This window comes from Toxotes jaculatrix, chromosome 20 (genome assembly GCF_017976425.1).
Source record: "Toxotes jaculatrix isolate fToxJac2 chromosome 20, fToxJac2.pri, whole genome shotgun sequence".
NCBI classification, from domain to species: Eukaryota; Metazoa; Chordata; class Actinopteri; family Toxotidae; genus Toxotes; species Toxotes jaculatrix.
Genome location: NC_054413.1, coordinates 9,201,671 through 9,214,982, shown reverse-complemented (window position 1 = coordinate 9,214,982; position 13,312 = coordinate 9,201,671). Strand labels below are relative to the sequence as shown.

The 13,312-nt window shown below is 41.6% G+C and overlaps 1 protein-coding gene across 1 annotated transcript in view; it reads right to left on the bottom strand.

Moving 5' to 3' along the window:
• Window positions 1-13,312, bottom strand: part of prex2 (phosphatidylinositol-3,4,5-trisphosphate-dependent Rac exchange factor 2) — an 86,896-nt gene that overhangs the window by 60,908 nt on the left and 12,676 nt on the right. Inside the window, exons 2-7 of the mRNA XM_041065593.1 lie at window positions 9,338-9,409; window positions 8,155-8,277; window positions 6,467-6,571; window positions 4,510-4,611; window positions 3,435-3,596; window positions 235-368 (exon numbers count right to left, since the gene is read on the bottom strand). Coding sequence (XP_040921527.1) covers window positions 235-368; window positions 3,435-3,596; window positions 4,510-4,611; window positions 6,467-6,571; window positions 8,155-8,277; window positions 9,338-9,409 — 698 coding nt within the window. The remainder of the gene's footprint in view (window positions 1-234; window positions 369-3,434; window positions 3,597-4,509; window positions 4,612-6,466; window positions 6,572-8,154; window positions 8,278-9,337; window positions 9,410-13,312) is intronic.

Below are 13,312 nucleotides of genomic sequence, written 5' to 3'. Positions count from 1 at the left end.
CCCACAGTGAAGTTTTTTTTTTAAAAAAAGTAAAGGAACTTTACTGAATAATTTATAAAAACCCGTGCTCTAAATGTTCTGTAGGAGTACAGAGGCAGAGGGAAATTAGAAATTAGCATAAAACTATTTTTATTCTGTCACTTAAAAAAATACACACTCTAATGAGACTTTAAATTCATCTCCTGCTTTGTGGATTTTGTCTGTAGAGCAGTGAATGAAAGAGGGCGCGGACACCTGTTTTTCTTCTTGCAATAGACCAGAAGCTTGTCAAACAGGAAGAAAATCCTCTCTTGTATGTTTCCAGCTGAAATCTTCAGCAGGACGCCCTGCATGAGCATCTCCGTGCATGTATCTGTGATATTAGAGCCCTGGAAATGGACATATGGGCAAAAGGTCAAACAGAACAGAAAACAGAGTAAAACAGATGTTTGGACATAGACTAGCAAACAGGGAATGCAGGAAAGAAGTTATTCAAACTAAAAAATAAACTTTTTTTTTTTTTTACTAAAAGAGGAAGTGTTGATACCACATAAAGTTTCTACAAATTACTCCTATACCATTCAGTTTTTACATATAGTGTCTGGACAGGAGGTGGGATTACAAAGCCCAGCCTTTCCTGTTACCTCTCAGGGGTCTGTAAAAACACTCCCTGCTTCCTCAGAGCAGATTGCTGTGGGACTTTAAAATACGCAGCCGTTAATAGCGTCTATAGAATAACATCCCGTCCAGTCAAACTGTGTGTTGGATTGTCGCGCCTGGTCACCATATTGGTTGGGGTCCCTGCTGCAAGTGATAAAGTGTGCTGTCGTTTCCCTTACCTTGCCTGTTCTGGGAATTTATGTACCCTGTTTGATCGGCCCTTCAGAGCTAAAAATAACTCCCATGCGCACAGAGCCGGAAAATGTGCTAAGCATTTCCTCCTGCTGGAGACATCAGCGAGCCAAAACCTATCCCGCTTTTTCCTTCTTTCTCTACTCGCCCTTTTTATTCTCCTTCTCCTCCCTTCCCCTCCTCGTGATTCCCCAGTCTATTCCTCTATCTCTTCCATTCCTTCCTCCACACTTTTTTTTTACTCTCCCACTCTTTCAGGGCCTTTTAACTCCCCAGCCCATGACCAGATGTTAAACTAATTTGCAGCCAGTGAATGTGTGCACGCCAGACATGGAGAGGCCAACTTGTCTTCGTCACTTGAAGGGACCAATATCACACTGGTCCAGACTAAGGAGCTGCGTTTCCTTAATAGAAGAACCAACACTTCCCCTTTGTGTTTCATAGGCTTTTAAAACAACCCCTTTTACCATTTACTTCTTTTGATGCAGCCTTATTTAGTTTTTCTCTTTCTCTGCAGAAATTTTCTATCACTCCTCACATCAACCTTGTTCCAAGCCAAAGCTACTTGCAGCTACAGAGGGTGTATTCAGTTTAAAACTTAAGCAACACTTAAAACCTTCAGTCATCTGTTTCATGTAAGTTTCAACCCTCTGTTTTTATAAGCAGACAACTACAAGACATAACAACTACAGAAGATGATTAAAAAATGGGAATGAAAAAGCAGGATATGCCATTAATTAAGTAAAAAGTCTGGTAGAAACATTTGTATTGAACTAAGAAGTGGTTGTTGTCAATTTGCTGGAGAGATGAGAGAATTTTACAGAAAGATTATTTTTTATACTTTAAAGCTGCCAAGTCAAGCAAACTCTTCAGCTCAAGTAGATTTTAAGAATACTAATTAAACTTAAAATAGAGAACAGAATGTGAAGAGAAGCACAACTGAAAACTGTTGCCCTCTGGTCTAAAATTAACATATTCCTATGGTACACAGTGACAAAACACAGACACTTGCAACACAAACCAACTGGCAATCACCGCCCTGACAAATGCTGGCAGCCGTCACCATGGTGACCACGGCGGGCCATCGCCCTGTCTCTCCCACGCGAGGTGAACCTGCCAGGATGCCCTGGGGGCAGCCAGCTGTGGAGCAGGTCAGCGCTAACAAGCAATCAGCCCGGGCGGAGGAACGGGAATGGAAAAACAGCAGCTCTCACAATCACTCCTCATCCCTCCATCATTCCTCAAACACCCACACAGAAATGCAAGATGCAACCATCACTCAGCTCTCTCTCCTTTCTTCCCTTTCTCTCTCTCTGTGCTTTTCTCCTCTCCTCGGTTCCATCTCATTTAGAGCTGCAGAGCCTGGCGTGCAGCAGTCAGAGGGTCCTGCTCCAGAATGAGCTAATGTGTACAATTAATAAAAGTGCCGGGGAGAAACCGCAGAGTGGCAGCCAGGAGCATGTAGAGTACAAGATGTGTTACCCCACCCAACACTGAGCCTCGTTCTAATCACCTTATTGTTAGATTTTTAGCTGTGTGTGTGTGTGTGTGTGTGTGTGTGTGTGTGTGTGCATGTGTGTATACATGTAAAAGCTGTGGTGTTTATTTTCTTAATCTAATCAGAATAAATAATGGGATCACCACTTTTATAAATTCCTCATTAATCTGTCTGTATCCATTTGACTTTTTCTGTTGTTGGTGTCAACAGTATATTAATGCTTCCAAGATGTATTTTTGTCATAAACATTGCCTAAATATTTGCGTTTCTGCCGTATGTTTTACTGTGAAGGAAAAAAAAAATGACTAGAAGCCAGCTAAATGTCCTGCTAACACTATAACAACATTCTAATGTTGTCAGTGATCCTAAAACAACACATTCAGAAAAACTAGAACTTCTCAGACACTTGTAAGGGAAGTCTAATCATGCTCTGCCGTATCTTGTCTTACACATAACTGGGTTGAAAGTCTGTTTTCTACTCAGTAAAATGTATTGCTGCCTACACCTTAGTCAGAAGCTGTATCAACACTGGCAGCGTCTCTTTGTCTACATGTGTCCAGGAAGCCTTTAGGCCCTCTTTGGATGAAGCCAGGTCAATTACATAAGCATCCCAGCCTCTTGCCTTACAATTACCACCACTGTTTTCTCTTTCCAACAAGCACTAGGCCTACTGACCTCTTATTAAAGCATCACAGAGGAAGAAAACTAATCTAAAGGCAACTTTCCAGACCAAGACGTGCGGTCTACCTGACGATGATTGGATCGGTCACCCCAAAGCATAAGGGCTTTAACTGCAGGCTCATCCAGGCAGAAAGAATTTGGCCATTGTGAATACAAGTCATTGTTCCCAGAGAGAACAAGAAAGCTTAAAAGGCTACAAAAGTCACGCCACTTGGAATTCTTGTTGAATTGCTGGAATAGGGCTAAGTGGCTTTAAATAAGTCATGACTTCAAGCTTTGGCGGGGGAAAGCTCAGCTCTATGTTAAAGGGGGACAAAAAAAATCCTGACAACACAGCAAGAAGTCAATACAGCTACTTAAGTTGAGGTTTTTGGATGTACATTAAATCATTAAACACAATGTATACAGTTTTGTGGAGGCCCACCTCCCAACCCTCGATATGGGACTGCCATTCCTCCAAAATCTCCAGCTTCTCCATCTGTCTCTTGGCTTCGTTGATGCTGGAGCACACCGCCTTCATCACATGCAGAGACTCCTGCACCAGGGCATAGTCATTGTGTTTCTTGGGAGTCCTCTTCAGCAGCTCCTGCAAAATGTAAAGACCACACATGGGCACATATGTGAAAACACATTACATGGCAGACTGATGAACCTGAACTACTTTTAAAAGACTCAAATATGTGGCAAATCTGGCTCTAAATTTTCACATCATGAAAAGCATGAAAGAAAAACATATTCCATTTCATGTCCATTCCACATTCCCACACCTCCCAGTGGTTCCCGAGTGTAATGGGTAAAACCTCTGCTACTGCATGCCACGATCTAGCAAAAGCAATGGCAATCTCTGCATCTGTAGTATAAACACTGTGTTTCAGCAGGTCAGCTTCTACGGGGTTGATTTACACCATTCTGGATATACATCTGCGGCCACTGACGGCTATCTGTGCCATCTTACGGAGGGAAGGAGGCCCATGGCACCTGGAAGACTTCAAATGGCAGCGCATCAGATTACCCCATTATTATTATTACATCTCTTGTGCCCGTACTGGCGGTTGTTTAGAGAAGGCCTGGGTGAATTAATAGATCATAACAAGACGAATGAGATGGGACAGCTCAGATCACCAAGACTTTGAAAGTGTATTCCATTTCCCTCACTTTTCACGTTGGGAAATGGAAATTTCAAAACTAACAACTGAGAGTGCAGGTATGAATGAGCCCAGTCAAAGTGTCTGAACGCGCAGCAGTGCAGGGGAGGTGATGATAGGTCTTGTGTTATTCCTACGATGTGGTTGTGCCGGGGAACTAAAGCAGGGAAGTGTCAGAATATGAGACCAGTGTTTCATTAGCGTGGGAGAGGTTGATGTGAATAGAACGGGACAGCCCCGACTAATGACTAGGTGGAGGTGGATGAAAAGAGGAGTAGAAGGTGCCCTAAAGAAGTGGCACAAGGGTGTGGTGTCTCCATAATACAGGGTTAGCGTGCACAAGACCATACTCACTCTGAGCAGCAATGGGTACTTGCAGATCCTTTGAATAGGAGCTACCAGGTAACCCTCCAGTGGGACCTCAGTGTTTTTTCTGCCTCCCAGCAACATACAGTTCTGAAAGACAGGAGAGGAGAGGAGATTTAACAAGGCTGATGCTAGCAGTTCTGTGAGGTTTTAATCCTCCTCATATAGAAAATCAAATTGTTAGATTATTTAAAAAAACACAAAAAAAAACAAAGTTGAGAATCAATATTTATTTTAGACGTTATGATAAATGAAGTGCAGGCATGTAGTATTAACTCTGTGGCTGTCATTTCTATACCGTTGAAGCATCAGTATTTATTACTTTTACCATCTTAGTTTAGTGTGTTTATCATGCCAACATTAGCTAATTTGCATCCCTAAAAACAAGCAACTAACTAGAAGGGTTTTTTTTTTAGGTGGCTGAAAAATCCTCAGATATGACACAAACTAAGGGTCAAATTTTGCCTTTAGTAGATCAAAGTGACCCTTGCCTACCTGGCTTAGGCCAAAGGTTATGAGGTCAAATGCTAATATTCATTCTCACCTGCCTCTCACCTGAAATTTAGATGAGGTGCTGAACACTGTAAACAATAAACCAGGCTTTATAGCTGTCAGAAGGTCAAAGGTTTAGTGGAGGTTAGCGGATGTCCCCACCCTGGTCATTGCTGGACCTGGGAGTGCTAGTCGGAGAGTAACACGAGACCCATATAGCCCTGATGGAAGGCTAGGTCACCGAAAGGTCAAGGCTATAAAGACCCCATTAAATCAAAGTCAATTAATATCTTGGCCTCCTCCGGCTTCCTAGATTAAAGGCACACACGAACGGTAAATCAGACATGGAGCTCTTGCAGCCACTCTTCTCTGATGGTGTGTATAATATGTGCATGTGTGTGTGTCATTTCTCACTCCATCAATAACAGTCTAAGAAAAGGTCATATGCTTTACCACAGAACCAGCCAATCAATACAAGTAAGTCTGTGGTCAAACTCTGGCTCTCCTTAGTTTGCAACTCTGCTGTAGATCTCGATTTCAAAGTTCCCTGTTTTTATGGATGTCTTAAAACATAAGGGGTGATGGGGTGTGGTGACACAAGTGTGTGACGCTCTGAGGCAAAGGAGAGGAGAAGGACTAGAATTACAAAGCCAAAAAAGGAAAAAGTGCAAAAGTCTGAACAGGGGATAAAGACTGTAAACAGCATCAAGTGAAGAGCTGCGAGAAACAAAGTATTTTTGACCTCTCTGAGCGCACACACATGCACTTGCCAACACACACACACATATGCAGGCACACAGTTTAGCGAGCCAGCAGTGGGGATGTAGTCATCTTTTGTTCTAGCAACATGATGCTCCCCTGTGGCAGTGAAAGTCTCTCAGAGTGTCGGGACAGGAAGAGGGAGTCCGCCTACACATCGGGCAGAGTCACATCAGCTGTCAGACACACTGGAACATAAAGTACAGGGTTTTACACTGTCCAGCTGCCATGTGTGGGTGACTGTGTGTTTGGACGTCTAAGAGAGTGTGGTGGTGTGTTTTCATATGAGAGGAATTCTCAAGCCCAGTTTCAATCACTCGTGACCCCACTTCGACTCTAAATTTGTACTTTTTCATATGGAGGTTTAACAGCGTAAATATGCACAGAGACATTTACGAAGAAAAAGAATCATACAGCTGCTGATTATGTTAAAATTGCCATAATTCAAGAGATTTATGTTAAATTTTTATATAGGCCTATTTATGCTTAAAGTCACTATTGTAACAAATAAAGTTCCATTTAATGCTGCATGTGTCAGCATGGACTGAAAATGGTTACTCGGACTTGGACATAAAAAACTGACCTTTTGAGATTTGACTGTACCAACAGTACTTCACTGCTTCTTACAACACGTAAGCAACTGAACATATGTTATGACTTGTACATTATGTGCACGTTTACAGTCCCATCTCACCAGTAAACATGTCCGGACACTCCTGATCTTATTGAGCTCCAGCAGCAGCCTCTGGGCCTTTTCATGATTCCCACAGTATTCATCATAAATCTGGAAACGGCTCCTCTGCAAGAGTCGGAGAAAGACAAGGTCAAAAAGATGCATGAGGAGTGAAATGAACAATTCACAGATAGAAGGCAAAGGCAAGAGAACAAGGGTGACAAAGTCAAACAGCAAAAAAAAAACGGAAAAAGTGTGAAGAGCATCAAGAAATAAATTAAGCCGGATAGGGAAACACATAAGAATTATAGGTCAGGATATATATTCTTCTCCACACTCTCCTCTACTTCATGAAATACATTATGTATATGTTGTATGGGTGGGGGGGAGGGGTTGCGATTATATCATGTCATCTGCCTTGCAGCCATATGACCGACAACTTTCCACCAAAGCTGTTCTCATAACATTCATCTTCCTTTGTCTTTGAGAGGCAGCAGCAGGACCAGACCACACAGCCTCTAAATCACTCACTACAAAGTCACGACAGAGCAGCGAAAAATAGTCCACGGTCTTCAGCCATGGTGCTGTGCCTCAGAAGACAAAGCTGGTGATGTGGAGAGACATAACTGTCATAACAACAAGCGGGGGCGCTTACAAAAACACAACTTTATGACTAACTGCACAGTATACTCTTCTTGAATAATGCTTTCAAAGAAGTCAGTTTATGAACCCCCACCACCAACAAAAAGAAACAGAACATTTTTTTGGCTTTGGGAATTGATTTTACTGTAGTCCAAAAGGGAGGAGTGGAGTCTTAAGTCAGCATGAACCGATTTGCAGGCCAGAATCTCAGAGGGATTTTGATTTGAGTGGACCACTATCCAGTTGGCTTAGTTTTTACCTATTTGTGTTTCTGTAGTAAAGCTAGGTTGTGTAATTCTTTCTTGGAACTTTTAGGTCATCAACAAAATAACCACCAAGAAAGAAACTTAAAAAAAAAAAAGCTGGTGAGAATAAGAGAAAGAAAGCGTGGAGAGAAAATGAAAAAAACATGTTCAAGTCTTATCTCTGTGAACCCACATGGTCACTCATGACTGAATTATGGTCATGAGTCACGGGTTTTTAGTTATGCTCTGAATTATGTCACATCTTCTCAATGAGGTCATCTCATCATAAACCCCGCTATGCCATCTGTACTTCTAGATCATCTCTAATTCACCTGTATAAACAGCAGCCTGCTGCTCCTGGCAGAGAAGTCTCCTAAAGTCCAACAGAAGGATGGCAAGATTTATTAGACTTTGAAACCTATTATATGCCAGTGTGCCTCAAGGCTCTGCATCAAAGAAATGTGATATATAGAGGGGAGAGAGCAGTATATCAGAGCCCTATCGAGCATATCACACATGTGCACTGTCTCATCACGGGTAATCCAGAGAGATAAATTGACAACATGTGTATCATCATTTTCAGGGGTACTCATAGACATAAATGCATTTGAGCTCTGACAGTCAAGTAAGAGAGACATTCTTTAGATTAGAGGCTCCAGTGCACAAAGGATTATTGCTAACAGAGCAGGCATCGATGCGAGTGAGCCACAAGAGCTCGGACAAGATGGTGACACGATAATCAAAGGTGCTGAGATGACATTCAGCCTGCGAGAGTGGAAGCATTAAGTAAAGGCGGTTGTACAGACAGCATGTGTTCCTTACAAAGTGCAAGAAGCAGCGGCCGATTTCATGGTGAGCGTGAGGGTCAGGCTGCAGCAGCTCTTCCACCATGGACAAGAAGTCTTTGTGAACGGCCAGAATCTCCTCGATGTTGGAGAATAAAACCTAGGGGAGAAAAAAAAAAAGACATAAAGAGCCTGCCACGAATACAACTTAAGTGTATATGGAAGTGTTTTTGTATATTTGCCAAAACTGTTTTTCCCTGCAATGTAGTTCCTAAGATTACCCAAATCTATTCTTTGGCATACAGTGTGCTGCTTTATTGTGGTCAGTGGCGCTAGGCAAGAGAATTTCTGAGGCCACAGAATAAAGAATGAGGTTTCTTTGTAATGGGCATCTTGGCCTGAGATGTCTTTGATTTTTCAGATTTTCAACATTATTAGAGATATTTTAACAGAGGGGCTAAAAAAAGGAACAGATTTTTAAGATCCACTGGACGGCAACTTTGCCTTCATGTGGTGCTGACTTCTGTCCCCTTTCATGTCACTTTTGTGGCGGGTATTAAAGGACAAAACAATATGCTGACGCTGGATGGAGAAAGAAGCTGGTGAAATAAAGTCAAGGCATGAAAACCAGAAATCTTTTATGAGCGCGTGAGGCTAAAATAATCTGGCAAAACTGTATCAGAGCATTTGCACTCTGAAGGACTGGATGTCATTCAGCTGCTCGGTGACATCACAGCCGGTTGTTGCTCAGTGACCCCCGTTATCTAAAACCCTCTGTGAACAGCATGTTCCCAAACAAAACATAGCATGAGTAGACATATCCCAAAACACGGGACGTGCAGTAAATATCCACTGAATGTGTGTTTACCATCAACTGTAAGCAAACTCACTTAAAACAGTCGCTCCAACTCCCACTGTGAGAGAGCATCCTTTATTATCCTACGGCCACAATCCTTTATAAATAGATTATATTTACAGCTGCTTCCTGGATCACCCACTACTTCTTTCTCTATTCAGAACGTAGCTATTTTAGGTTGAAAGAGTACCCAAAACAAGCGACACGCTTCATTTGGTTTTCAGTGTAATTTCCGGCCTTTTCATGGATCAAGTTGCTGTATGAAAATGAGGTTTGTGTGCAAGGTCAGAGTAAAAGTCAATTGCCCTTGATATTTTTCCAAATCTTAAATATGCAGTCCCATACCTCACAGATTGACCCTCACCTTAACCGTTTCCTCTGTGATGTTCTTGTCGATTTTGGTGGCTGCATACTGGTTGAGACGATGTAGAAACACCTGAAGGAGAGCGGAAAAGGAAAGCAAAAGTTAACACTTTTGAACTGGCCCCCAGGATTAAATTATGTTGTGGCGACTGATCCCTTGTACCTTTAACAGACCAAATAGAAGATTAGATTTGAGGCTTTGTGTGCAGCTGCAATAGTTGGCTGCCAGAGCAAATTGGTAACCATCACAATGGACACCTGATATAGACGTGGAAAGAAAAAAATCTTTCCACTGCATGAAAAAACATAATTGCAGCACATGGTATTTCAAAGGCAATGTTAAGTGGCTCAAGACGTGAGTTGGAGAGGCCAACAGTGTGTGAATTTAGATGGATGGGAAGTGCTCTTATTTTCTTCAGCCCCTGAGGATGCTGATTCCCAAGCTGCTCCACCGTGCAAGCCCTAGACAACCCATTTAATGCTTCAGGGCACTTTCTGAGAATGGTAAATTAAGAAGATGTGCTTCGAATGTATTCGTAAAATGTGACTAAGGAGGAATTAGTCATTTTCTGAACTCCGCCTGAGTGGAGAGCTTTTAAAGAAGAGGACATCCATCAACAGGTAGCAGACAAGAATCTTTATGTTTACCTGTGCAATGCTTGGAATACAGTTACAGGCAGACAGGAATCTATCTTCAACAGAAAGCTCTTCGGAAAACAAATCGGCGGCATCAAACTTTGACTTTGATTTATGTCTGTAATGCACTTCACTTCAGGGAAGCTATGATGAAATCCAAAGCAAGGCTTAAAAATCAAAACTTCCATGAAATATACACGAGAAATTTAATTCTATAACTCCAAACTGTAACTTTATCAAAACTGACGCTAAACGACAACAACGTGGTCCCTGGTGTTCATTTTGCTGTCAAATTTGAATGAGAGCAAGTTAAGCAGCTGAAAAAAAATGTCCTTGGCATAACATCAGAAAAACACACTTGTGTAATGTCAGTTTTGCCTTAATGACATTTGTTTTCATTTCCCACGTCGCACAGCTAACTTTATTTTTCCTCCAAATGGCATAAAAGGCAGTAACTCAAGTAAGACAAAAGCAGAGATGAGATCTCTAAGTAGAATAAAGTATGCACTTGGATTTTATTATGCTAAATCTGCCTGTTGAAATGCTGTGGGTGCTGTAAGATTCATGACTCTGAAGGTGAATTAATCAAATGAAAGAAAAGTGAGGCATAAAATGTTAGTTTTGATTCCAACTGTGTTCATCACCATACAGCTTTTAGAAGACAGACAATGCATCAGGGCTGTCAAAACTCAAATTCTGACCTAATCAATGGCCTGTCAGTGATCACAAATCCTTACACAAAGCCAATGCAACTTGACAGACAACATAAAAGGCAAAGAGACAGTAGTACAATACAACCCATGCTGACAGAAAAACACTTCAGCAGCACAAAGAATCATTTCATGGTACAGCACAACACACGCTACCAACAGCAGCTCCCTAAACATGAGACCTACATGATCAGCCTCCTCACTGACAGGCAGTGTCACAGTTAGTGCAGTTAAAAGTTACATCTGTCTTTGCAGTTGACCCTAACCATGGGCATACTGCCCCACTGAGGGCCATAATGCCATCTGTCACCCCGTGCAGCTACACAGCAGGCAGCCTGACCCAAGCAAGCTAGAATAATACAACCACAAAGCATGCAGACAGCTTACTTTAATGAGCAGACAAGCCAAGAATCATTCCTTGACACCAAAAATCTAAGTGAGTGGTTGTGACTGCAGTGAGCTTATTGAAACATTTTTACTTGATTAATTTTGAACAGATGGAAAAAGGCTAAATCAGTGGTAAAATCTCCACTTCTAGCTAATTACAAAGCCAATGTTCTGTTAACTTTCTCAGAAAAACAAGATGACATGAAAAAAAAAAAGACTGAAATCATCTTAATCACATTGTATTGACGTCAAGAAACACTTCAAAAAGAACTGTATCAGTGAATGCTTGAATCTGGGTTTGTGGTTGGAGAAAAAGGGGCTTAAATAATCAGCCTCTTTGTTGTAGGCCAACTCCATGCTGATTACCATTCTGTAGCTGCCTTGCTTCGCAACTCTGCCACTCACAAGCATTAGCATCTGATTAGCAAGTCTAATATGTACAAACACGGAGCAGACTTCGACAGGCCCTCACAAAGGCCTGACAGGGCTTACAGTATAGGACCTTAGCTGAGCAAAAGTAGTGCTAATTTGCATCAGAACGCAGCTTCCTGTCATTGATGTGTGACATCAAACATGGGCTCATTAGGGAGTCTATCAATTCAGTTTTCATAATGAAGAGTCTATCCAACATTAAATAATCACTACATTTGCAAAACACTAATTATACAATATATCTACAGCTAGGGTGTGCAAAATTTCAGCAGCCACACTGCAGATGCTTATCAGAAATAAACAGCGTAAGAAAAAAAAAACACACACAGTATAATGGAGTGTAGGGACTGTAAATCTGATTGGTTGGAGATAATAAATTGTATTATCACCCAGAGGATAAGAGGATGTTTGTTTTTGTCGCAGAGCCGACGGTGTAAAATTGAAAGCATCTTTCATGTAGTTTTAAGATAAGTACCTCAGACAGAAAACAGACTGGGCCACACAAAAAGTCTGAACAATTCGTTTGAGATACCGTTCATGTTATTCCTAGAATTGTGGCTGGTTCAGACTTGATTTGTGGAAAGGAACATGTCTCTTCCGAAGACACAGCCAAAACTGCCTTGTTGATGTCGTTAAGAGACTAATCCTGGAACAGCTCCACGGATAGTGAATGGGAAGCTGACTGACTGACTGGATTTATGGACACAGTAACAGTACCCTGGGTGACTGTGAATGTGAGCCCGTTTCCAAGATTGTACAGTCCCTGACTGCACTGCAGTACGTACAGGCACAGTTCATTTGCCTAAATGTGTTGTGTCTAAATCTAGCCTTGTTTGAGTAATCCAGCTCTAGTATTGTATCAGTGGAGCACATCCAGGATTTGCTTCTTGGTTGTATCACAGAGCAGAGCATCTGTTCTGTGGTTTAAAGCTCTGGTTGGAAGAGAGTATTGACAGATCTATGATGATAATAATTTATAATTCGAAACAAATTGCATTTAAAGGATGATTTTTACAGCAGTTTCACAACAAAGGCACGCAGAAGTGTAGCTGAAGCATTGGCTCTTACTCAGACTTCAGATAAAGTCAACTGAGAAGAAAAACACTTCTACCATCTTCCACCATGGTGGTGTCTTTGTCCTCGTACCCTGTAATGACCAAATGAATTCCAGAGGGACATATTTTGTTCCCTAGGACTGGATGTGCTTTCTAGCAGGAATCCACCATGTCTGGGCACCAGTCGCCACTGAATCACAAACAGAATTCAATGCATTTAAAGCTCAACAGGAGCTGTTGGTGATCCATGTCACGCTTTCTGTGAACGGAGGTGGACAGACATTTTGAGTTCAGCAAAAACTACCCAGAAAAAAAAAAAAAAAAATCATAGTTTCACAAACAAGGATGTGAGTTTCTGAATATTAAATTGTGCTTTTTTATCATTGCCATGTTTCTAAGATACTTGGAAAAATGATGAAGTAAAGTGATGAGCTAAGAAGACAAAGACAATAAAAAAGCTGGATAATAATCACGATGTTCTACACTGTTCTTTCCACTGACAGTTCAAGGAACTTTAGACTCTTCTCCAAAATGGCATCGCACGCACACACACACACACACACACACACACACACACACACACACACACACACACACACACACACACACACACACACACACACAACATGCACACATATGTCACCCATTTAAAGCATGTGAGCAGCCACTGACATCTTTTTTTTTTTTTCTGCAAGAGAATTTAACAGAGGCTGTTGTTTTCCTTTTGGCTTGTTGGACATACAGTACACACTTTTT